Below are 25,966 nucleotides of genomic sequence, written 5' to 3'. Positions count from 1 at the left end.
TCAGTATTTAACTTATGGGCAAAAACAGAATACTAATTTGCACCCCTTGCATTGTAACATGGTTTTGTCCAGGAGACTGAAATAAGAAGTTTCTCAAGTTAAGATCCTTAATGAATCAGGCCCAAGGTTAGGAAAAGTTTTCCAACACATCAAAATATGTGTTTTACTCGGTCACAATTTTCATTTAACTTCCTTTTGGTTACATTTTTTTTTACCCCATCATCTTCCATATGACAAGATTTATAAAAAGTGACAAAATCAGAATAATTGGAGTTCATTTAATGCCAAAGTTCACTTTTTTCTTGATCCATAGTCCCCCAAAATGCTTTATTTATTCTTCTAACCACAATGGATTCACTTTAAAATGTCATATTTACATCCTTTCTTTTTTTCAGTAACAGACCAATAAATAGAATAGACAGATACTAATTTGGCACAGTATCACTCAACCTCCTTCTATTACCCATTCACACCTCCTTGTAACAGTCCTTCTCACCCCCTTGTTCAAGATATAGACGTAATCCCGTCTTTCTGCTCTATAAAGACCATGACAGAACTAGTGTGGCAAAAGCCAAATTTCTTAGCGACGTTTGACCTCAGAAGCCTCTTCTATCCAATCTCTTTCTTTAACCGTAACAGGAAGGGATAGCCGGTTATAAACATGGCTGCCGGCAGCTTCCTTGCCAGAGCCAGCGGCATCGTCGTTCGTTCTGCATCTTGGTTGCATGTACTGTTATCGATGCAGATGTTTCTATACCCGGCAGATATTGACTCAGTTATACAAAGCGTATATACAGCTGGGATTTGGAAAGTCTACACATATGTGCCTCTGTTTTGTAGATTTATATGACTAATTTACATCTACACACACACACACACACACACACACACACACACACACACACACACACACACACAAAGCATACACTTCTCAAGGGGCGGACAGGGGGGTCCCATAGTGGGCTACCATTTGCCAGCCAGCCCCTGCACTGCCGACTGTTACTGCTATGTCCAAGTCTGTTTGTGTACATCTAAATATATGTGTATATAATATTATATAATACATTGAATGTTTACTTTCCATTGATGTTTAATAGGTATGTTCTGCTGAGTGTTCAAGCAGCTCCTTTTACTGTACATTAGTAGCTGTTGCTACTGATCTGGACAGGATGCAAACAACTCGTATGTTGCCCAAACCAGTGGAGCACTCAGAATAAATGGTTCAGTCTCGCTGACACAGCACGTAGCAACAGCTATCAATGTACACAACAGGGAACTACTGCCACTGCAGAGACTGTCACACCTCCGGCTAAGTACTTGTGACGAAACGCGTCTAGATATGGCATGGCACACTACAAACCCCAGGAGTGGTTCTTCTTTTATGAGTCCCCATTTAAAATTGGAACTGTGTTATTGAAATACACTGTGTTCTATGATTAGCAAGTATTCTCAGTCATCTGGTAAACATTTTTGTTTTTTAACAAGCTGCCATTATTAATTTCAAGATTTTGTTCACTATTATGACACATGTAAACCTAAAGTGTGTATATATGTGTATATGTATGTATGCAAACCTAACTGAATAAAGATTAATTGACATAGAGGACAAGGCAAATATAATTACAAACACACATCCATTATAGGAGCCATTTATAAGGTTCCTATAAATGGAAAAGATATAGGGGTCCAATCGTAGTACCAGTCAAGGGAAAACTTTTAAAATGTTCCTTAAATAGGATTCCAATAATAGATGAAAAGTTTTTAGTGAAATATTCCAATGCTGTACACAATTCAGTGGTGGGTAATTATGGTATCCCTCAATGTTTTCACCCAAAAGACAAAATTCCCCAGCCAAAGCATTTAATATCTTCAATAAGTCTTTATTTGAAGCATTGAAAGGCATTGGCTGGAGATTGCATCCATCCATTGACCATACAGAGAATCTGCAGAGCTGTACCTGTGTATCTTTGAAATGCTGTTTTGTCCTCTCAGTCTGGTAGGGGGGGCACCTTATCATTTGATGATCTAGTCTTTGTTTATGCACTGTTTTTATTTGACTTACATTAGAAGTGATAATGCACCATATAGAGCTTGTTTTGTTTTATGACTTGACATCTGGGAGTGAGCTGAGACCCATATCTAAAGAGAATACTGTGGAGCCTATGTATTTAAAGGGCCAAGACATTTTATGTCTGGTAAGTGTGAACACAAAAGGGGTTTTGGTGACACCGGTTTGCAAAGACTAAAGTGTAGCACATACCTGTTTGGTGGCCACTTACCATGGTGATATCTTCTTGGTTTAAGTATACACTTGGGAAAATTAATTTGAAAATACTACACTATATATTTCATGTCTTTTATTATTTTTTGGGTGAAAACATTGAGGAATTCCATTATTACCCTCAAAAGAATTGTGTACATCATTATAAGATTTCACTAAAGACTTCATCTATTATTGGAATCCTATTGAAGGTACTATCTGTATGTAGTTTGTATGGTCTCCTTGTTTGCCTAGGTTTCCTCCCACGGTCCAAAAACATATTGGTTGGTTAACTGGCTTGTGACAAGAATGGAGCCTAGAGTCTGTGTGGTAGAGAACATAGACTGTAAGCTCCAATAAAGCAGGGACTGATGTGGATGATTAAATATTCTTTGTAAAGCTCTCCCTAATGTGGCGGCACTTTATAAAATAAGGTTAATAATCATTTTATATAGTCCTGGACCTCCAAGGGGGCTTCTGATATCCTTATAATTTAAAATCAGGAGTACTTAACCCAATATATACACATATATTTTAGGAATGTACATTACAGCAAAACACAGCTAATCCAATCATTCATACATACACTTTACCTTGTCTGATTGTACACACACACACACACACACACACACACGCGCTAATTAAACACAAAAACTAACCGTTTTCACAGGTACTCAAGTATCCGACATTTGTCTCTTGCACATTTTTTTTTATATGTCCTTAGAAGTGTACCTGTTGTCTACTTGCAAAATACCTCATGGCTTAAAGAGGTCACTGGTTCCTAGTCAAGTGGAAGGCTGAACCTTGGTAGAGCCCACAAAATAGATGCTTCCACTGTGAGTAGATGACAGGTACACTGTAACACACACACTTGATCTGGTCATACGTGAGAAAAGAGGTCAGGGAGTCACAGACTGTAAAGAAAAGCTTGAGGCAGGGGTATGGTCGGTGGTACATGGTTTCCTTGAGGTGTCAAGGGCAGGTAATAGACAGAGACCACCATCACAAACACAGCACAGAGACACGCAAAATCCAGGAGCAGAGGCCACAGTCACTATTTAGGCCATTGGGAGGCCAAAGGACCCCAGTCATTGCAATGTCCTCATAAGTTACAGTCATTAGGGCCACTGAGTAAATATCCTGTGAAGTGGCACATTCCAAAGTCCACAAATACAAAGTCCAAAAGAAGACATAGGCCATGAAGCTACACATAGCACAGCCAGCTGGTATCCCATCATTGTCTGGTTAGATGTCAATAGAGAACCACAAACACTTGTCAGTGAATAGTACTCCACCCCCTCCTCCCAGTGTAATAGTCGGGGGTAGAAGATAAGCTATGGGAAGGGGTCAATTGTCTGCAGTTCTAGCACTGGGGCAGAGATCCTGCAGGAGTGGGCAAGCAGTGTCAATCACCTGCCCAACATTCCCCATCACTTATCACATCCGATCTAAGGAGGGGTGGGACACTGGAGAGTGAGAAGCTTCTTCTCTAATTCGGAAACCTGAGAGGGGGGAAAAATAGAGAATTAGATAAAGATTTGTGTGCAGCACGGTGGCTTAGTGGTTAGCACTTCTGGCTCACAGCACTGGGTTATGAGTTCAATTCCCACCCATTGGCTTATCTGTGTGGAGTTTGTATGCTCTCCCCGTGTTTGCGTGGGTTTCCTCCAGTGCTCCGGTTTCCTCCCACTCTCCAAAAACATACTGGTAGGTCAATTGGCTGCTATTAAATTGCCCTTAGTCTTCTTGGTCTGTGTGTGTATGTATGTTAGGGAATTTAGATTGTAAGCTCCAATGGGGCAGGGACTGATGTGAATGAGTCCCTCATATAGTGCCACTAATTCAGTGGCGCTGTAGAGAGAGTACAGCACTGCTGAATTAGTGGCGCTATATGAATAAATAGATGAAGATGATTTAACAATGTCTGACGCTGATGCAAAGCCACAGGAAATGAGAAGCAGTGGAGTGGAGTTATTCTTGGACCGTAGATTGGATGGTGGTCATGTGATCATGAATGTGGCAAAGCAATCATCATCTATTTATATAGCGCCACTATTTCCGCAGTGCTGTACAGAGAACACACTCAAATCAGTCCCTGCCCCATTGAAGCTTACAGTCTAAATTCCCCAACATACACACACACAGACTGAGAGAGACTAAGGGCAATTTAATAACAACCAATTAACCTACTAGTATGTTTTTGGATTGTGGGAGGAAACTGGAGCACCCAGAGGAAACCCACGCAAACACGGGGAGAACATACAAACTCCACACAGATAAGGCCATGGTCAGGAATCAAACTCGTGACCCCAGTGCTGTGAGGCAGAAGTGCAGCAATGTGTTCTTTTACACAAGATAAAACTATTAAATAAGCTGTCCATCTTTAAATAGCTTTAACCTAATGGCCTGGACTTGTCCGCCTTCAAATTTTACTAAATAAACTGTTTTCTGTTTCAAGTTTCTGTCTGTGCTTTTTTGTCTCGTTTTGATATGAGCAGACAGTTTTGTTTATTTTTGTTTCTTTGTAGCGCCATTTGCATTTCATACTATTGTATTAAGAGAACAGGTTTGGATTTTATTCCAGGTTATGGAAATATACAATGTGTTCATATAAAATATGACTGAAAATCACAGATGGAAGAGAAAGCTAGATGATAAAGCAATGTAATCTGCAAGAGGGCATATATATATATATATATATATATATATATATATATATATATATATATATATATATATATATATATATATATAAATCAAACTTGTCTGAAGGCTGCAAACCACTTCAACTGCTGAGATTTGGATTATCAATTATTAGAACCATTCGGCAGACCAGTATTTCAATGTACCCTGTTAATTCACCAGGACCCAGAGAATAGACTGTCTGCATATTCATTGTGGATAAGCAACTGTGTAATTCAAGAGATAGAGGGACCTTTTCCTGTAGTCTCAGGATCTCTGCAGAATGCGTGGTCTCAACCTCCTCCAGCGTCTGCTTCTGCATCTCTTCTTTCTTCAAGAAGTCCAGCTCCCTAGAAGTAAATTAGGCTACAAGTTTAGCTAAGTAATTCCTGTATTCTGGCTTATATCTGTATTCAGGTGGTAAATTAAGGATACAAGGGAATTCCCACCATTCTGCCTCAAATCAACCCAACGCGGTCATTATTGGGCACAGATGGCTGCTATTGGTCGGTAAGTGCTATCAACTTTATACCGTAGAGCTAGGGCCGGTTCTGTCTCATGTATTTTGGTTTAGTATGTTTGTGGCTCAATTGGACAGTAATCCTGCCGCTCGGCTTTTGCAGCAGTATCGCCGACTTTAGAGTAAATGAAATAGAGTGAATGCTAAATAGGAGTGCATATGTAGTATCACAAGACTTTACTAAAACCCTATTTGAAATAGTCATCACTTTTATTTTATGTGGTCTTTTTTCCACAATGAAAATTAGTTACTGAAGTAGAAAAATTATGGTAAATGTGCATGAGTTGATAAGCTGTTATAAAGATAATATAAAGGAGTATATAAGAAGATAAAGAAGAAAGTATCCAATGGTAGGTGAAGGATGATGCAAATGTTTTCAGTATGAGGGAGCTGCTTACTTTTGCTGGTACTCTTTGATGAGCCTCTTGGCCTTACTGTACTTGCGCTCCAGTCCCTGGTGTTGGGCTTGAGTCTCCTTCAGATGCTCATCCACTGCCTGGCACAGGCTCTGAGCCTCCATCCAGTACCCCTGCAGCTTCTCTACACGGTCCCTGTTCTCCTGAACACTCTGTTGCAGCTGCACTTTTTCCACCCGCCAGCGAGAGCGCTCTTGCTCCAGCCCAGCCAACTGGAGAGATGAGCAAGAAAATTAATTGGAAATTGAAACAAATCATTTGCAACCCAAGAAGTAGTACCCAAAGAAATAAATTCAAAGTTTTCCTTTAAGGGCAGTCTTATGCAACATTTGGCTTTCCAGCTGATGGAGAACCAGCATGCCCTGGCAGCACAAAGAGAGCATATGTCTAGTAAGATTAGACCCAAAATCCATCAACCGGCATTTGTCAGATGGAAACGTGTGCCTGACAGTGTTATGGCCTGGGTTGGTATACCAAACATTTATTAAAAGCCTCTGTCAGCCTGCCAGCTGTGGCTTTATTGGGCCGCAGCCATTGTCCACCTTCTACCACAACCACTGTATTGTGTGACTATGGTGCGAATAGATAAATGCAGCCTGCAGATGTCCAGTCTGGGTGGGCATGCTGGGACATATAGTTCCACCACAGCCAGAGAATCACACATTGCCTAGCTCTGATTTAAAGATTGGGGGAGAATACAGAATGACTGGTGATGTAATGTCAACAACAGCAGAGGAAAGAGGTGCTTAGGTTATAGTGTCGGGTGATATGAAGGCAGTCCAGCAGAGGGAGAAGCCAGTAGAATACTTGGTTGTACAGGAGGAGCTACCGATAGCAGGAAGAGGCAGGTAATATGCCTTCTTATAGGTCACCGGTAAGAAGGCAATACAGTTCTGGAGGCCCTACAGTATTTCCATGAAGACATTAATAATATAGAATACCTGCAGAGCAGGACTTGAAGAGCTAAACGTATAGCTTAGAAGAAGGGACAGAGATAATATAAGCAAACCATTTAAATTTATCAAAAGAAGTAATGCAGATCAGGAAGGCAGTATTTTAAAATAACCTTCCAGCACTTGTGATGAAGGCTCACACAGTGAAACGATATAAGAATACATAGAACAAACAATATTGTTATGACTACACATTGTTAAGAAAACACAGAAAAATGGGCAGACTAGATGGCCCTTTAGGTTCTTATCTGCCACCAAATTATATGTTTCTATGTTTTTATTTTTAAATAAGTAAATAAGCTTGAAATGTATTCACAACTAAACTAACTTGATCTGATATGGGATACTGTGTATTCATGATTACATTTCTGAGCGGCTTACAAATTGAGGGGACTCTCCACCTAGTTTATGGGAGCAGCTAGTGGGTTTTAGAATTAGTAAATATGGTAATGTTGTAAGGCAGATGTGGATACATGCTGGACAGTAGAATCAGTGTGTAAACTTATATGGACTGTTAAAGGGAACAATTAATAGGTTATGCAGTGACAACTTAGTGAGGTTTAAGGGCAGATTTGGGGTAGTGTTGGCTGATTGGGTGACTCTTCTGTCTTACCTTCCTCTTTAGCTGCTGGATCTCAGCCTCCGTCACGGCATGCTTTATCTGAAGCTGCATGAGAAAACACAGGTTCTTATGTATCTGTAGGGGGGCATATGGTATACCTGTAAGGGAAGCATTTCTGATTGTATCACCTCTTTAAACTTGTGCACCAGTTTCTCAGGGTCCATCTCCACAGGGGACAAAGCATCTTCTCCTTCCGGCAGTTCAAAGACTTCGATTGCCAATTCACCACCTGGGAACATAGGGCTCATCTCCTCATCCTCTTCATCTGTGGCATACTCCCCTGTCTGAACCCCCAAAACAAGAATGAATTTCAATGGCAACAACCCTGCAATGCAGGCTGCTGTAATTGACTGTGTGTGTACACACTCATTCACTCACTCACTCACTCACTCTATAAAATTTTAAAGCACAACTCACTTCCTCGTCATCCTCATTACATTGGTTATAACGTTGTTCCATGCTCTCCCTCTGCCATCTTTCCTGCTCCAATGTCTGTTGGATCAGCTGAGCCACCTCACTCTGTTCCCCGGGCTTTTCCCGGCCAATCAAGAACCTAACAAATTTCAACAACACCGCATAAGGATCTATATAAAAATATGCATAATATATATAAATATCTATATACTCCATTGGCCTTCATGACACAGTTATTTCCTGGTTCACTATTGTTTCATAAAATCCAATTGTGAAACCGTTTTATATTTCACAATTTGATATTATATTCTAATTTTGCTACATTTTGTTTCAGCGAGGAGACTTGTGTTTATTATGCCATATTCATTGTAAATTATATTTATTTTGGTTACAGATATCCATTATACAAATTAGCAGTTTTTTTTCTGTTTGAATTAGATAAAGAGATGTGGCACCCTATATAAGGAGCGACTATTATATTTATATAAGAAATTTTCTTGAGTGATACTGACCTATACTTCTTTTAGCGCCTAGGATCTTTCTGTGGTTTTTCATACACTGACTACAGTACCCCTGGCTGTCCAATCGGGCAACTCTGGCATCTGCTAGTAGGGCCTACATGCTTACTAATGTTAGTGGCCTGGTCTGGGCTACTAACTTTTGATAAAAGCCTGTGCCAGCCTCTTAGCCATAAGATAGACACAATTATTAGCCAACCAGTAAATGGTGGCATTTTCTGTAACATCATTAAGCTGAGGAAAAAATGTTTTTAGATTTTGAGCTGGAGGCTTTGCATGCTAGGGCTGTTTGTTAGACCTAGTCCACACCTGGAATATAATGTGTAATCTCACCTCACACGTCCCTTGGTATTCCTCAGAACAGAAGCAGCAAAGGATTGTGTGACTCCAACCAAACTTGTTCCATCGACTTCCACCAGAAGATCATTCACCTGGATCCTGTTCAACGATTTATATGAATAAGAGGTTACAAGTAAGAACTTTTGACAGCAAAGTATTCCACCTCTTGGCAAATAATGTAACATACTTTTATGTGCAGCTCGGATATTTACCTGAAAGTACATATAAGGTTTGTAGACCAGTTAAAAAAAAGGCTCTATATGAAATTAAGATGCAAGAAGAATTTGTATGGAGCAAAATGAGTACATATGGTGAGAGGGTAGTGTTGCCGGATCAGGTTAGGCTGCCGCCTCCTTGGTTCAGGGGAGGGCTGGCAAATTTGGCCCGGGGGACAAGACTCGACTCACCAGCCTATTTTAAAGGAAACAAAATGCAGGTGACCCAGTGACTCAACCAAAGGTAGCCCACTATGGGACTGGCCCGGTGGAAGATGCCCACCTGCCCCCCAGGCCAGCCTGCCCCTGCCTGGGTCTAAACGGCAGCACTTCCCATGCAGCATCCAAGTGACCGCACACCAGTCCAGTACCCCGGTACAAGTAGCCGCAGCTAGTTTTATTTAGCAGCTCAAAAAAAAACAAAAGTCCTAGCCTGTTCGGATCTAACTAATACAATAAGGAATTTCTTCTCTAAAGTGGAAGGACCTAATGTCCCACAGACGTAAACTAACAGAGCTTACAGGTAATAACTGCAATGTCTCTCAGCAGGTCTCTGACCTCTTCCCTAGTTAGTGAGAGACTGAGGGAACTGCCTAGCAGCTTCACAGGTGGAACTCCTGATTACCAGCACAGTGTCTGGTAGATTGGAGCCTTAGAATGGGCCTAATGAATGGAGCCCACCCTTCTCTGTCCAGTCATAACCCCAGGGACCTCATACACCAGCTCTTCCTGCAGTAGAAAACACTCTTTGGGGAGTTCTTTCCCTAACACAAGAAATCTCCCTGGGGTTTTAAAACACATAAGACAGAAATCTGGGATATGTCGGCCATTAACCACTTCCCCAGTTCTTTTGTCACATTACTTAGAGAGGTATATTGAGACAATAAATGATGAGGGTTATAATGAGATATTATGTGTTTGAGCAAAGATGCACATCTGCACACTGTATCTAAAATGTGTGAACCCATAAATCTAGTGTATAGGTGCATCTAGAGTTAAGATGCAATTTATTATCATCATCAACTTTAAAACTTGCGCCCTATGTATTTCATTGTAAAATCTACATCTGGGAGATAAAGTATATAAAGATTTGTGCAACACAACATAAGACGCATTTCAAAGGGGGCATGTTTAACTTTCACCTGGACACTCTTTGTGTACTATACTTGCACTTTAACACCCCCAATGTGCCTCTCCAGCACAAGGGGCCACAAGATACACAGTGTTTCAATCTTTCACCAAGGCAACTCTAAATCGGCCCCTCTTGCTTTAAATAGCAAATAAGTAATTTCATTGGACCTGAATGACAGTATTATGGATGAATTTGCCCAAATTGATCCACCTGCATATTTGGATAGTTTGATAGATTTTTGCATTACAATTAATACCAGAGTGACTGAATGTGCCAGAGAAAGAGGCAGGAGTAATAAACGTTGTTTCTTTACCAGTACACCTGCTATACAGTTTAAACCTCTGACTGCGAGGTCTCCTGACTCTATACAAGTGGTCAGTGTTTGTCGTCCATTGTCTGTGTAAATAAGTGCCAAGAGGAGAGAATTTCATTTATGCATGTTTTGTGCACATTATTTGGCCGCATGGCTTGGATTTGCAAAAAGACACAACATCTCCTTGACCAAGAAAGTTACTGTTATTTCATTAGAGACTATTGATGGTTCTCTCATCGCATCTGCTGCAGTACATTAAGAGACAGTACCTCTGTTTATGCATACCATAGAGGGTCATGTGGAAAAACTGACTCTGGATATAGTACAGTCTCCAAGATTCCTTGTTGTGCTGGGTATGCTTCGGCTATCTATGCATAATATAATGATTGGCACACAAAAATATTATTTTTTGCATTATTTTTCATTTTGCAGCAGTATTATTTGGGGTATATTTACTAAACTGTGGGTCTGAAAAAGTGGAGATGTTGCCTATAGCAAATAATCAGATTCTAATTATCATTTATTTAGTACATTCTACAAAATGACACCTAGAATCTGATTGGTTGCTATAGGCAACATCTCCACTTTTTCAAACCCGCAGTTTAGTAAATATACTCCCTTGACTTCATCCAACGATGGCACAGAGCTGGTTGTGCTTGCTTCAATGGACTCTAACTTGGCTTTACCAAGAATTTCAGGATGTTTTCGATAAAAGGCAAGCTGATGTATTACCTTCTCACCGTCCCTATAATTGCTCTATTGATCTAGTTTCAGCAGCTGCTATTCCGTGAATCTACTCATTGTTTGAGCCTGAGTTAAAGTTTTGAAAGAATACATTAAAGAATATTTAAAGGAAAAGTGTATCCACCCATTAATGTCTCCAGCCAGAGAAAACACATGGTAGGTTAAGGCAATGTGTGGATAACAATGCTCTTAATTACATTAGTATTTATAATAGATATATTCTACCATTGGTTTTGAGATGTTTGGAATAAGATGTGTGTAAATTTGTACTAAGCTTGATCTTCGGGGGGGTTATTATTTAATTCATATCAGAGCTGAAGATGAGTGGAAAACAGCCTCCTGTACTCGCTATGGACACTTTGAGTATTGAGTATTGACTATTGACTTAGTGATGCCCTTTAGACTTTGTAAGGCTCCTGCTACTTTTTAATATTTTGTGAATGGTATTTTGTGATATACCTGGTGAGTATATGATAATTTACTTAGATAATATCCTGGTTTTCTCTCAAACCTTGCTTGAGGATCCACGTCATATCTGGGCTGTTATGAGATGCCTCAGAAGTCATCACTTGAATGCCAAGCTGGAGAAATGTGTATTTGAATATGACAGCATTGAAATCTTGGGACATGTTATAAAATAAGGAGTTGAAATGAATACGTTAAAGACCCAGGATACTGAGAACTGGCCTATTCCCAAGGTTGTCAAGGCTATCCAACGGACCCTGGGATTTGCTAATTATTATAGAAAATTCATTAATACGTTTTCAGTAAATCAACGCATTACTCATTGACACATAAAGGAGTTCCCTTTAGATTGTCTGATGTAGCTCAGAAGGCCTTTGGTACATTAAAGTCTTTCAGAGAGTACCTCTTTTGATTCATCCAAACCCAGCTCAAGACTTTTCCTGGAGGTTGATGCCTCAGGGTCAGCAGTAGGAGCCATTTTGTTACAAAAACATGGTGATAAATGCCTTTTACACCCTTGAGAACTGTTGGCTATTTTGTTATCACTGAAGGAATGGAAACATTTGTTGGGAGGGATGCAATTTTCTAATTGTCATTTATACTGATGATGAGTATGACCTATGGGCAATCTTAAATGCTGTATGAACTATTGCTGCTCATTTCTGATTTGGAGTGGAAGCTCAGCCGGTTTTCAGTGTGTTATTACCTGCTGTATGGCAGAATCGACATATGTGCTCCTGTATTCGGACTTACTAGAGCTGTTTTGCGTTCTGTGACTTTCTAATGCACATTGTTGATTAGACCATAGTGGAGCTAGTTCCTGTTTGCATATGCAATCAACTGTTCACCATTGCAGTACAACACTGCATGCCAACTGGCAAGAAAATATTCAGTCATTGGGGCACATTCAATTAGGTTTCCGGTCTGTTGGAACGCGCCGGAATGGGCCGCCAAGTCAATCCATGGTACCGCAATAAGGTGGATTTTCGTGCGCACCCCATAGGGTTGCCTAGGAAAATCTGCGTTATTACCGTCAATACTGCGCAGGTTCCGCTGTAACGCGCATTACTTTGGACTGAAAACTAATTGAATATGCCCCATACTGTGCTCAGGACATTTCTTGCTGTGTTCGGATGTATTTGCTCGCTGCATTTACTCTCAGATCTTTGATATTGTTTGTACAACTCGTGTTGCTGCTCTTTTTACCAGGAACTCTGACTGTAACCTGCACACTGGCCCTAGATGGAGCCTCTCCCAGAATGCTATGGAAAAGGTATCTGAAAACTGCTCTTTCTTTCTATAAACATTTTAGCTAACTACATATTGATATCTATAACCTAAGGTATTTTAGTCCTGTCTGCAATTGAGAACCAGAACTGCAGTTCCCAGCTCAGTTATATTGATCTGAAGTAATACCATGTATAGTGGAATGCGTGTGGTAGGATTTATCGGCACTGACTAAGCCAACAAACTTTAGGACGAAGAGAGGGAGGAAAATACTGATGACTGTCAGAGCGACAAGCTGAAAATATGGACTTACCATATCACAGACAGCCACTGTTTCTGGCATGTTTATTTATCTCCATAGCTAAAATGCGACTTTTACAAATATCTACAGTAAGAAATGACGTGACTTGTAATGGCCCTAGTGAAAATGGTGCTTTTAAAGCGGCAATGGCTGAACCCACTGCCTGGATACAATATGGTTAAAAAAAAAATATGGTAAGTTCATATTTTCAGCTTGACCTTTTGACAATCATCAGTATTTTTTAGTCGTTCTAAAGTTTGTTGGCACGGTCAGTTCCGATAAAATGACTACCACCGAGTGGGATTCAGATGTACCCAGCCATTGAGGTATGTATATATTTACATATATGTTACAAATCCTAACACCCATGTTTATACCTTCTGCTTTGTATTTTACTTAATAAATCGTATAAAATACTCCTAAAATCAGCAGACTTGTGTACTGCTGCACTCTAGTACTACAGTTCAGATATTTTGGGTGTACACTATATTTGGGATAGTGTAAATCTTCTGTAAATTATTAAGATATTAGAAGACCCGAGAGTTTTGCCACTTTATTTATACAGGTTGCAGAATTTCTAGGTTACTTCTAACATCCAGAGTCCCCAGACAAAGTTGGAGTGAGGGTGAAATGCATTGGGAGTGGCAGAGTTGGCACATTCACGGACAGATCAGAATTGAAATCGAGACTTTGATACAGTTTTGGTTTGAAAACAACTTGGAGAAGTTCTAAGAGCTGCCTTGTTCACTTCCAGCAAACGTACATATATGTGTTAATTCTACTATTGTTCAATGTATGTTTTCAACTTGTGATAGTTCAGATAATACATTTAATCGCACCTTTCTTTATCTTATTTTACAGACAGTCCCTCACTGTGGATTATGATTGTTATATGATAGATATCTAGTATATCCACCAAATGCATTATCCACTCTCTGATCACCTCCCGCCTGGACTACTGCAACCTCCTCCTCACTGGCCTCCGCCACTCTCATCTCGATCCCCTTCGATCTGTTTTCTTAACGCTGCAGCTAGGCTTCTTTTCCTTCCTCGCCGCTCCTCTTCTGTTTCCCCCCTCTACCTAGCCCTTCACTGGCTCCCATACCCCTTCAGAATACTCTTTAAGCTCCTCACACTCACCTACAAGGCCCTCGCCAACTCCACTGTGCCTACATCTCCACCCTCCTCTCTATTCATGCTCCATCCCGACCTCTCCGTTCTGCCTCTGACCGTCGCCTCTCTTCCCCCCTTATAACCTCCTCCCATGCGCGTATCTAAGACTTCGCCCGCGCTGCCCCCCTCCACTGGAACAAGCTCCCTCCCTCCATCAGAACTTCCCCTAATTTGTCCAGTTTCAAACGGGCCCTAAAAACTCACCTTTTTCTTAAAGCCTTTCTGTCTCCCACTCAACTTCCTACCTTATCTTCTGCCTCCGTCCCCCTACTCTCCCTCTCTCCCCTGCGTCTCTCTGTCTGTCCACCCCTCCCCTGAGATTGTACGCTCCTCTGAGCAGGGCCATCTCTCCTCCTGTTTCCACCACTTCTAACTCTGCTCTCCAGCTACTTAGCCCTCCTCCTCGAGGGTCCTCCACCCCACGTCCACTCTCGCTCCCTCCTCCCCCCTGGGGGTCTCCCTGTCTTCCGCGCCCTCCTTCTTGGGCCACGTCATTTGTGGATCCTCCCTCCCCCTTCCCCGCCCTCTCTAGCTGTGCATTGAGCTTATTGAGTTACTGTGCTTACTGTTTACTGTACTGTGCTGTGCTGTCTCCCATTGTATTGTAATTTGTTTGTCCCTGTACGGCGCTACTATTAATAATAATAATAATAATAATAAATAGTATTGTTTTGTTTTTTTAAAGAATTGTTTATTAACGGTCATTAGCATGTGAATACATAAAGAAATATACTAATTACAGAGAAATAGCTGCAGCAGCAGTAGAAGAACAACAGCTTATGCATAACTTTCTGCGATATTACAAGATGAAATAAAACCAGTTATTATCACTGTAGTTTTTAAGGTTTTAGTAGAAGAAGAAGGATGAGAAGAAAGGATGGGATTAAGAAGAAAAATGATAAGAGAAGTAAAGGAACGAAGAAAAGAAGACAGAGTAAGGCAGGCAAAGGGAAGGAAGCGGCGTGGCTGAGACCGCAGTGGGAGGTGAGGGAAGGGAGGAGAAAGATTAAGTATATTTACGAAACTATAGTACTTGCAAAATTAGGAGAAGGGAGAATGATGTTGGAAGAAAGATGACCATGGGTCCCATACTTTATTGAAAGATTTGAAAGATTTATTTATGATGCTCGTCATAAATTCCATACAGTGGACATGCCAGATGCGGATGGTAATTGACGAGAGGTAGGGGGGTGCAGCTTGTTTCCAGTTCACGGCTATTTGGCAAGTGGAGGCTGAGATGATTTTATTTTATTGACGGGTTACAGCGGGGAACTCGAGGGGCAGGAGAAAAATTTTAGGTTCGAGCGGGACATCTCTTTGGATCAGGGATTGGATTAGATCTTTAATACCTAGCCAAAATTGGGATAGTTTCGGGCATTCCCACCAGACGTAAAGAAACGTGCCCGCACCAGAACGCCTACGCAGCACCTGTTCTAGGCATCTGGTAACATCCTGTGGAGGCAGGATGGGACATAATACTATCTGTACAGGAGCCTATAAACGTTTTCTTTGATCTTAACACATATTGAGCTAGAAGCGGCATTCTCATGAATTTTGGCCCAGTCATCATCGTCCAAAGAGACATTCAGACCACGCTCCCATGCTAATTTGTGAGGGTCTCGATCAAGATCAGACGGGAGAGTGAGCTCCGAGTATATTGCGGAAATTTGGCCAGGCGTGGTTGCTCTGCGCAGGCACAGCCTCTCACTCGTGGTGAGCGGAAGTGCAGTAAGGCGTGATTTGAGAGCGGTATGGAGATTGCATATCTGGAGGTATTGGTAAAAGTATTTAGTAGGGATACCTATGGTTGATTGAATGTCCCAAAATTGTGGGAAAAGGGTGGAGCGGGAGAGATCATTTAGATAAAGGACACGCCAGGAGTGCCATGGGGCAAATATTAAGGGTAGAGAGCCCGGCAGGAATTCTGGAGAATTTAAGAGGGGAATAATCGGTGAGGGATAAGGAGAAAAACTGTATCGTCTAGGCGAAAAGTCCCAGATTGCCAGAGAGTGCGCAATCGTCAGATGGGTGAGGAGCCATAGGAGTGTAGCAGGGGTAAGTAGATTCAGACCTTCCTCTCCAACAGACACCCAGTCCCTGGAGGCTGTTTCACCACAACATAAGACACACTGAGTGAGATGGGCAGAGAGATAATAACATTTGAAATTCGGGATTCCCAGGCCACCACCCCGGGAGGACCTCTGAAGAACTTGACACTGTACCTGCAGTCGCATGCCCGCCCAAATAAATTTGGAAGTAGTGTACTGTAGGAATTTGAGTACATAGGGGGGATACAAATAGGAAGGGTCTGGAAAAGACAGAACAAGCGCGGGAGGATAGTCATTTTAACCGAGTTGATACGTCCTATCCAGGAGATGTATTGACGAGACCAGGAAAAAATGTCAGATTTCACTTTGGAGAGGGTATGAGGGAAGTTGGTTTTAAAGAGCTTATGATGGCATTTCTTTAAAAAGACCCCTAAATATTTGAGTTTCTTTAGTCGCCAATTGAAGGGGAATTGTTGATCTAGGAGGGATTTGTCTGATTGGGGAATATAGAAGTCCAACATCTCAGATTTGTCAGAGTTGATTTTGTATCCTGAGAAATGGCCATACGTGTCTAGTTCAGAGAGGAGAGGGATATGGTGGGATGAGAGATACTCAGCAGAACGTCGTCAGAGTACAAAGCTATTTTATGACCTGTTTCCCAACCTGGATACCAGAAATCGACTTATTTGCACGTATCCTGGCAGCCAGGGGCTCTATTACCAGAGCAAAGCTCAGTGGTGAGAGGGGACATCCCTGACGTGTACCATTCGAAATATTAAAGAGTAGGGAAGTGCGGCCATTGGCTGAGACCGTAGCAGAAGGAGAGCGATACAGGGCGGAGACACCCTACAGAAACTTAACAGAGAAACCCAGAGTAAAGCTTTAAGTCAACATTATGTAAAGAGATAGGTCTGTATCCGGAGCATTGTGTGAGATCTTTTCCGTGATTTGGAATAACAGTTATGTTGGCCTGAGTGGTAGCTGAGTCAAAGGATGTTTCCCCCCAACACCTGGTTAACAAGGGAAGTCAAATGAGGGAAAAGAGTCCTAGCAAAGTTCTTGTAGTATTGGGCTGTAAAGCCATCAGGACCGGGGCTGATGAGGGTTTGAGAGTTTTAATAGCTGCCAAGACTTTCTCGGAAGTGATGTCAGTATTAAGAGTAGAGAGTTGGGACATGGTGAGTTTAGGTAGAGGGGTATCAGTTCAGTATGAAGCAAGGGAGTCTGCCATTAGGTCTCCCCAGGGCCACAAAGCAGGGAGATTATAGAGACCAGTATAAAAGTCCCTAAATTCATTGACAATGTCTAAGGGGGTCATAGGTAATGGAGTCAGAGGATTTTTTATGAATCTTATCAATCAGTGTATGAGCGCTTTTCTGTCAGATCTTTCTTGCCAACATTGAATCCGCCTTGTCTGCTTTATTAAAAAAGCGCTGCTGGAGCTTCTGTAAAATAGAAGCTGCTCTACGCGACAATAGCGTATTCAATTGCCTTTCAATGAATCAATCTGCGATTGAATCAATCTGCGAGTCGGGATTTAGTTTGTACTATGTCAAGAGGTCTGTGGTACCTCTTTCCAGAGAAGATATTTCTAGATATTTCTAGAGCACATTTCTTAGCTTGTGAAGTTGTACTAAGCTGTCCACAGATAGTTGCTTTATGGGCGTCCCATATGACACCTGGCGCCACCTCTAGGGATGAATTTCCGTGAAAATAGTTATCGATAGCCGTTTTGATATTGGAGAAAGCAGTGGGGTTTAATAGAAGGGAGTCATAAAAACGCCAACGTGGGGGACGCGGGTATTGTTGTAGCATATTGAGAAGAATATGGACTCCCGCATGGTCAGTCCATGAAAATGGAGTAATTCCAGCTTGAACGACCATAGTCGTTAGAGAGTAAGAGACATGAAGCATGTCAGTGTGGGAGTATAGCTGGTGGTGGGGGCGAGAAATGAGTGTAGTCTCGTGCAGTAAAGTTTTTAAGGCACCAGGTGTCATAGAGGTTGTGTTGTTTCAGTAACGTGGATAAGGTCAGGGAATCTTTAGAAGGAGGGGCTAGCGGAGAACTAGTTTTATCCAACTGTTGGTCTAATACATCATTAAAGTCACTCCCCAATATGATGTGACCTTGCACCAGTCGCTCAATGTGTCTAAATAGGTTGACGAAAAAGGGGCCTTGTCCCTGATTAGGGGCGTAAATGGAGACTAGAGTGACAAGCGTGGAACGGAGATTACCTATTACCAATAGGAAACACCCCTCTGGATCATAGGAAGAGGAGAGACGGAAGGGGAGCTTGTTATGAATTAGGATTGCCACCCCCCCCCCCCCCACCCCTGCTTTTTACAGTGATATCTAGTAGTGTTATGGACATTTGGTACTGATTGTATTTCATAATATTAGCAGGAAACTAAATATAATTTACATTTTATATTAAAACTGGGGAGATGGAGCTGACTACACTTTCACACAATAAATGAAATTAAATAGAAACATCTATTCTATTCCCCTTTAAGAAATGAATGGGAATCTTCTTTCCTGCCGGAGTCTAAATGGAAATATCAAGTAAGTCATACGAATAGATGACTTCATATAATATTGCAGCCACACTAATGAATTTAATACTATTAACTAAAGGGGTCATTCACCCAATTAGAAGCAGGTAGCTAGTGCTGCTGATAGTCACCATCATCATCATCATCACTCCCGCAAGAGATACGCCTCCTGACACATGTATATGTGCCCGTGTCCAGGTCTACTTAGTCACAGATATGTGAACACGTCCTACCCTTGGCTGCCCCTTCCCTTTCCTATTCCACCTCTCCAAGACTAAGGTGTCGTAAGTGTCAGATGTAACATTATCTGCATACAGATGTATATGCATTTTTGGTGCCCATTCACAGTGCGGTAATCTGCATTTTACAATACAAAAAACAGACGTACGTCCAAATCTACATGAATCCCATTATTTACAGATGTGAATACTTTTGTTATACAATAAAATCACTGTTTGGTTGACCTTAAAGTAATAATTTACACTTTAATGAGCTCTAGGATGTAGACATGTTGGAGGGAGAGATTATATTATATATAATTAATAAGGCAGCATAAGAAATAAAAGTGACATAAGGGTGTTATAAAGTAGTAGTACATATGATTACCTTCCATCTCGGTGTGCCGCTCCACCTTCTGTCACAGTCTTGACAAATATTCCAAGTTTCTCCAGGCCCATATCAGCTCCAGCTCCCATCCCGATTATACTAATGCCAAGACCCTCAGAATCTGCAAGGGGAGATGGATGTAATAATGCAGGACTGGCAGATCAAGCCACAGTTTTACTATGAACTAGGGGCCTGATTCATTAAGGATCTTAAATGAAGAGGTATCTTATTTCAGTCTCCTGGACAAAACCATGTTACAATGCAAGGGGTGAACATTAGTTTTCTGTTTTGCACATAAGTTAATACTAACTGTTTTTTCATGTAGCACACAAATACTTGATAGCTTATTTGTATACTGAAATTTAAAGTTGATATTTGTGTGCTACATGAAAAAACAGTCAGTATTTAACTTATGTACAAAACAGAAATCTAGTTTGCACCCCTTGCATTGTAACATGGTTTTGTCCAGGAGACTGAAATAAGATAACTCTTCATTTAAGATCCTTAATGAATCAGGCCCCAGATATTAAAATAGACAGAAAAGAATAAGAATGGTTGTACATTGGGTCGGATAACATTTATTATGATCAATAATGTTTTGTATTCATTTTGAGTAAAAAATATTATAGGGGAGCTGTTATCTTACTCCTATTAGCTGTCAAAGCCCACATAAAAAAGGTATGGGGATGCAACAGTAAAATGGATCCCAATCTTTATCACAGGGATACTTTGCTATATACATACACTAAGCTGCAGGTTTGAAAAAGAGGAGATGTTGCCTATAGCAACCAATCAAATTCTAGCTGTCATTTTGTAGAATGTAATAAATAAATGATAACTAAAATCTGATTGGTTGCTATAGGCATCATCTCCATTTTTCAGACCCGCAGTTTAGTCAATATACCCCCCGTGTGTGTATATATATATATATATATATGTATAAGAGATGTATACATACTCCCCTGTTTTGGTTTGTGACTTGGTTTTGCCCAAATATCCCCACGTGTTTTGGTTTTGGATCTGGATTTCATTACAGGTACAATCATGTGATTTTGAGCTGGTTTTGTTCCTATATTGGTATTTATAGCATTCATGTACAGTCTCTTTTCTAATAATCTCTTCACAACTGTCAAAATTTTCACCAATTTTGGCCAAAGGTTGCAGCGAGTTGGCTGCCTAATATTAGTGACAGGACAGGCCACACTACAACTGAAATTGGTTGAAAAAAAAATCACTGAAGCGTATAAAGTGTGGAATTCCACCTTGTTACTACCTCTTGCTGGGTGTGATACATATGTTCCACAGATACATGATCGACATTTATATGGTCGACACCATAATATAGACAGGGTTGGAAGCAATAATAACATCAATAGCATTATTTGGTTGACAATATAACTGTAGACAGTATTATTGGTCGACCATTCAAATGTAGACAGTATTATTAGGTTGACAATTATGTCCCTAACCCTAACCCTATCGCTAACCATATATTACTGTTGGCCATGTGAATTGTCGACCTAATGTTTTTTCGACTTTATGAATGTCGACCAAATAAATGTCTAGCCAACCGAAAGTTACAACTGTGTCCCTTTGGAAATGTGAGGATGAGGAGTGATAATGATGATTTAGACATAGAAATTGAGGATGCTAGTTTGAAACTTGATAATGTGCAACAGGAAGAGGGGAATAATTGTGGATCTGAAAATGTTACAATGTGTTGCACTAGAACAAGATAATGAGGGGAATTGGTGTCCATGTAAGTCAGTCACCAGTGGTACCACCTCATGCCCATGATAATCATGTCTGGGCAAAAGACCAAAAAATCGACCGCTTACGTGTGGAACTGTTTTTATCCCAACCCGGACAACATTTGTCAAGGCATCTTTGTGATGTCAGAATAAATAAAGGTAGGCACATCCGCCCTTCTACATCATCATCATCATCATTTATTTATATAGCGCCAGCTAATTCCGTAGCGCTGTACAACTGGAAACAAACACAGTAATGCAGCAATACTGGGTAATACAGACAGAGAGGTAAGAAGTTCCTGTGTGCAAGCTTATAATCTCCCTGTTACGTTATATACAGCAAGTTCATTCAAGTAGTTTATCAAAAGATTGAAAATCACGTATCGTAACAAGCAGAGCAACATCAGCTAGCAGCAGAACGGATAGACATCTCATATAATCTGCACCATCAACACTTTCATTATCAATCTCCTCATTCATTTTTCAAATGCAATCTGACTCCCCTAATGCAATCTGTGATTCCCAAGAGACATCCTTGCACACTATGGCTGCTGTTGCTGGGAGTAAAACGTCTATACAGAAGGGGACCAAGAAAAGTAAGCATAGTTTTAAACAACAATTGTCTGTGAAGCAAGAGGAATCAAATATGACAGCCAGCATCTAATTGCACCCCGGATCACTAAAGCCATAACAGCTATTTTAGCATTGGATGTGCGTCCAATTCCCATCATCAATGCATCAGGTTTTAGCAGATTAGTTGAGATCATTTGTCCACGCTACCAAATTCCATCTTGATTCCATTTTTACCAAACAGTAATTCTTCAGCTGTACCGGGAGGTTACACAAAAGTCTTTCAGTCCCTAGAAAATGCCATTGTACTGACTATCCAGATATGTGGACAAGCGGTGGTCAAACAAAAGATCACATGATTGTGAAAGCCCACTGGGTAGGTGTATTACCTTCAGCAGCAGCAGTGCCTGTAGAATCATCATCATTCTCTGCAGCCCTTCAGCATAGTAGTACTAGCACACAATGCCGAATCATTCACAGCACCGTATCTTTTGGCCACTTACTAATACAGATGTGATACTGCCCCTCACACAATTGCTTTCAGATTGAAACACTTGGGATTTTAAAAGCAAAATAAAATATTTTTCTTCCGGAGGTGTACTACAGCACCTTATTTTTGGCCACTAAATAGTTCAGATGTTACTGATACTGACCTTTGCACAACTGCCTTCTATTGAAACACTTTGATTTTAAAGGCAAGAAAGAATATTTTTTGTCCACTCTTAATTAGCTTAGAAATATACTATTACAAACAGTAGCCTTTGCTTGTCTACTCTTCACTCCCCTCACACCCAATCTATCAGCACACATTGCCATCAGACTGATCTGTAAATAAACTCTTAAGATTTGTGCAGTAAAATCACAGCTATTTCAATATAAATTGCCACTTTCACCCAGTCCAACCCTCTACAAGCTACTTTCTGAGCACAGAACTGCAGCAAACGTCCTACCCACATGCTATCACATCTATGGTAGCTGAGAACAGGGGTGAGAGCTATATATATAACATAATAGAGAGCAGTAGCTGACATTAATGCTTAGCAGCTAATATTGGCTATGTGTCCGCCTATCTCCTCCCACTGCAATCTTGCCTTCCACATGGACATGCAAAGTTGGTGTGGGTGAAATACTTCTGCTAACACTCTAATGCTCTAATTGTCTACATATATATGAATGTAGTGAAGTGTTTTGTAGTAAAACAACAATAGGCATAATATGGGGGTCATTTCTCCTGCACCTGGTAAGAGCCAGGCCTAATGCATCGTAATGGTAGTGACAGTGGGGGAGAACAATTTTGCACCTTCTAATGAGAGAAGTGGGACGGAACAGGGCGAAATGTGGGCTATTCAGAGTAATTTGTCTGATTCTGCGCCCGAATGAGAGTACTTTCAAGGGTTTGTCTCTTTTCCTACAGGAAATAACATTTTATATGCTCGCAAACACCAATGTAATTAAAATATTAAAATGTACAGATGTGACAGTCCCTTTGTGTTCATGTCTTTAGGACTAAATGAGGCTCCAACAAACAGTATTTTAGAAGAAGCAAGTACAAGTAGTAAGAGATGAAGGTGGTGGTGATTGCAAGGCCGGCTTTTGTGAAGGGTGGGGTAGGTCACTCGTGTAGGGCTCCATGTTCCACTATGGCCTAGAAAATACTCATTTACTATTAATACTGTAGAAATGCTAGCAGAAAGAGTAAACAAGGGACCATGGTGTGGCAGAGGACATATGTGTGCTAGAAAACACCCATCAACTAAAATTTGGGAAAAGGATAGTGAAAGAACCATGGGATGGGGGTGGAATGTGGAGAGAACCAGGGGGTAAATGTATCAAGCTGAGAGTTTTCCGGTGGGTTTGAAAAGTGGAAATGTTGCCTATAGCAACCAATCAGATTCTAGCTATCATTTGGTAGAATGTACTAAATAAATGATAACTAGAATCTGATTGTTTTTTCAAACCCGTTGGAAAACTCTCAGCTTGATACATTTACCCCAAGGTTCGTGTTTGTGGGGGGGGGGGGGTGGGACGGGGACGGGGACGGACGGACTATGCCACCTCCCATGGATTGGAGGGCTCCACAATGGATAGTGCACAGGTCCTACATTTACAATGACGCCCCTCTCATGGAATGGGGGGTGGCCTTGTTATTATGTGGAAAAATAGAGTAAATTGTACAAAAAAATGCGCTGTGACTCTATTTTCTTTGAGTAAAAATTTATATTTTATGTGTGTATCGGGCACCAGTAATGTAGTATGTCCATTCCACCAATTACCTGTAACCAGTATATTCCACTAGTATTACTGCTATACAGTATTACCATTGACTGGGCAGGATTAAAATGGCATTATCTGGCACAATCTATGGGACTGTGTATGGAAAGAGTACAAGTTATTAGTATTTGTTTCAGAAATTGTGAAAATCCTGTGTTTGCCTATGATCAGTTATATATTGCTTAGTACACATACATTATGTATGTAAAGTATGTATTTAGCTGAAGAACAAAAGTATTTAAGTTACTCTTTGTCCTCTTTCTCCATTTGAAGTATTGTGAGCTGTGTTTTATATATATATATATATATATATATATATATATATATATATATATATATATATATTTATTTATTTTTTGGGTGGGATTTCTGAGCCATTTGGGAGTTCTTTGATACTTTATATATCACAAGCAGAGGTGTTTACAGCTCCGTTTACAGTTCCCTTATTAAACCTCTTTCTTGTGCTTGTGAGTTGTATCTCAAATTCAACCAATAACATTATTTATCATATTTCTAGTCTGCTTATATTAACTATAACTCCTGTAAAATATGCTTTACTGAAATGTAATCCTGCAGTGTATTGGAGAGTTTTATATCAAAACTCATTGCAAAGTTCTTCTATGTTTTACACCTTCAGATGACTAATTGACTAGTTTGTTGGTGCCCTATTGGGACTTTTACTAAGTGCTTTGCTTAATCTTTCTATCTTTCATCAAAGCCTCATGCCATTTAGTCACACTTGTTTGTGTTTGTTCTCCTTGAATACAACACAAAACTCATCTGTTTATATTGTAGTATCCAAAGCACAGAGCTCGGCAGGTTTGTGTTCAAGGGCATGAAAAGTAAACAATTCTGCCTAGACAAAAGAAATATTGTTGTGAACAATACCAGGAAGCCAGAAAGCTCAAACATGTGTTTAATAAAAAATTGTAGGGGGTTGGTTATACACAAACCAATAAGTTAAAGTTGTTTGAATGTAGAACAAAAAAAACTAAAGAAAGAGTGCACTAAATGCATTTAATTCCCATTTTATCCCCATTGTATTTTTCTACAAATGGTCAGAAAGATATTGAACTATTTGATGTTTTGCACATGACCATTGGCAGATTTTAATGGGGTTGGATTTGGCAAGTGACAGTGTGCCCAGAGCAATAGGGGGCCCAAGGTTCTGGTTCCATCCACCCTGGGGCCCCACTGCCTGTTTCTTTGGCATTTGTTTACATTGCCCCCCCCCCTGTTTTTTTTTTTTAAATCTCTGTTTAACTGGTAACCTGTTAACTGAGGTGTTGGGGACCTGGGACCCTGCAGGGGAGGGTCAGTTAACCAGACATGCACTCCCCTTCCCCATCTGTTACACCCCCTTCCTTCTCCTACTAATCCTCCTCTTCTCTTCCTTCCTGTTTCTCACCTTCTTCTCTCCTGACTCTGCTCTAGATCTTCCCCTTCCATTTTCTCCTTTTTTTCTTTCTTTCCCCTCTCCTGATGACTCTTCTCCAGATCTTCCCCTTACATTTTCTCTGCATGGGCCAGCCCCCTTCCAAGCCTCAACAAATACAGGAGCCAGACAAATTAGTCTGACTAAGGTAAGTGGAGGGGTATTGATATAATATAACTGGGGTATTAATGTAACAAGGGTACTGTTAATGTAATATGGGGCTTGTGAGTTTTATTAATTTAATATTTGGTCTATATTAAATGTGAGGGATTGTAATGCATTCTAGTGTTGATTAAGCTAATAAAATATTAGGAGGTCTCTTTATTATATGTCAGGGATAGTAATGGGGTTAAAATTGGGCTAATCATATATTGCATTAAATGTGGGGGCTAATATTTACAGATGTGGCTAGTTAGTTACCAAATGTGAATGGTGTTA

The 25,966-nt window shown here is 40.6% G+C and overlaps 1 protein-coding gene and 1 long non-coding RNA gene across 2 annotated transcripts in view; both read right to left on the bottom strand.

Moving 5' to 3' along the window:
- Positions 1–264: 264 nt before the first annotated feature.
- On the bottom strand, positions 265–2,858 carry LOC142094772 (uncharacterized). Its single transcript, XR_012677707.1, has 2 exons — positions 898–2,858; positions 265–861 (listed from the first exon to the last, which is right to left on the bottom strand). It is a non-coding gene; the product is annotated as an uncharacterized LOC142094772 (long non-coding RNA).
- Positions 2,859–2,888: 30 nt separating this feature from the next.
- The window catches only part of PPP1R9B (protein phosphatase 1 regulatory subunit 9B), a 46,130-nt gene continuing 23,052 nt past the window's right edge, over positions 2,889–25,966 (bottom strand). Inside the window, exons 3-10 of the mRNA XM_075177246.1 lie at positions 19,502–19,622; positions 8,719–8,823; positions 7,871–8,006; positions 7,582–7,737; positions 7,445–7,498; positions 5,861–6,090; positions 5,196–5,292; positions 2,889–3,762 (exon numbers count right to left, since the gene is read on the bottom strand). Of these exons, the coding sequence (XP_075033347.1) occupies positions 3,709–3,762; positions 5,196–5,292; positions 5,861–6,090; positions 7,445–7,498; positions 7,582–7,737; positions 7,871–8,006; positions 8,719–8,823; positions 19,502–19,622 (953 nt within the window). The 3' untranslated portion in view covers positions 2,889–3,708. The remainder of the gene's footprint in view (positions 3,763–5,195; positions 5,293–5,860; positions 6,091–7,444; positions 7,499–7,581; positions 7,738–7,870; positions 8,007–8,718; positions 8,824–19,501; positions 19,623–25,966) is intronic.

Source organism: Mixophyes fleayi, chromosome 6 (genome assembly GCF_038048845.1).
Source record: "Mixophyes fleayi isolate aMixFle1 chromosome 6, aMixFle1.hap1, whole genome shotgun sequence".
NCBI lineage: Eukaryota > Metazoa > Chordata > Amphibia > Anura > Limnodynastidae > Mixophyes > Mixophyes fleayi.
The sequence above is the reverse complement of the archived record's forward strand: the minus strand, read 5'-3'. Positions and strand labels throughout refer to the sequence as shown.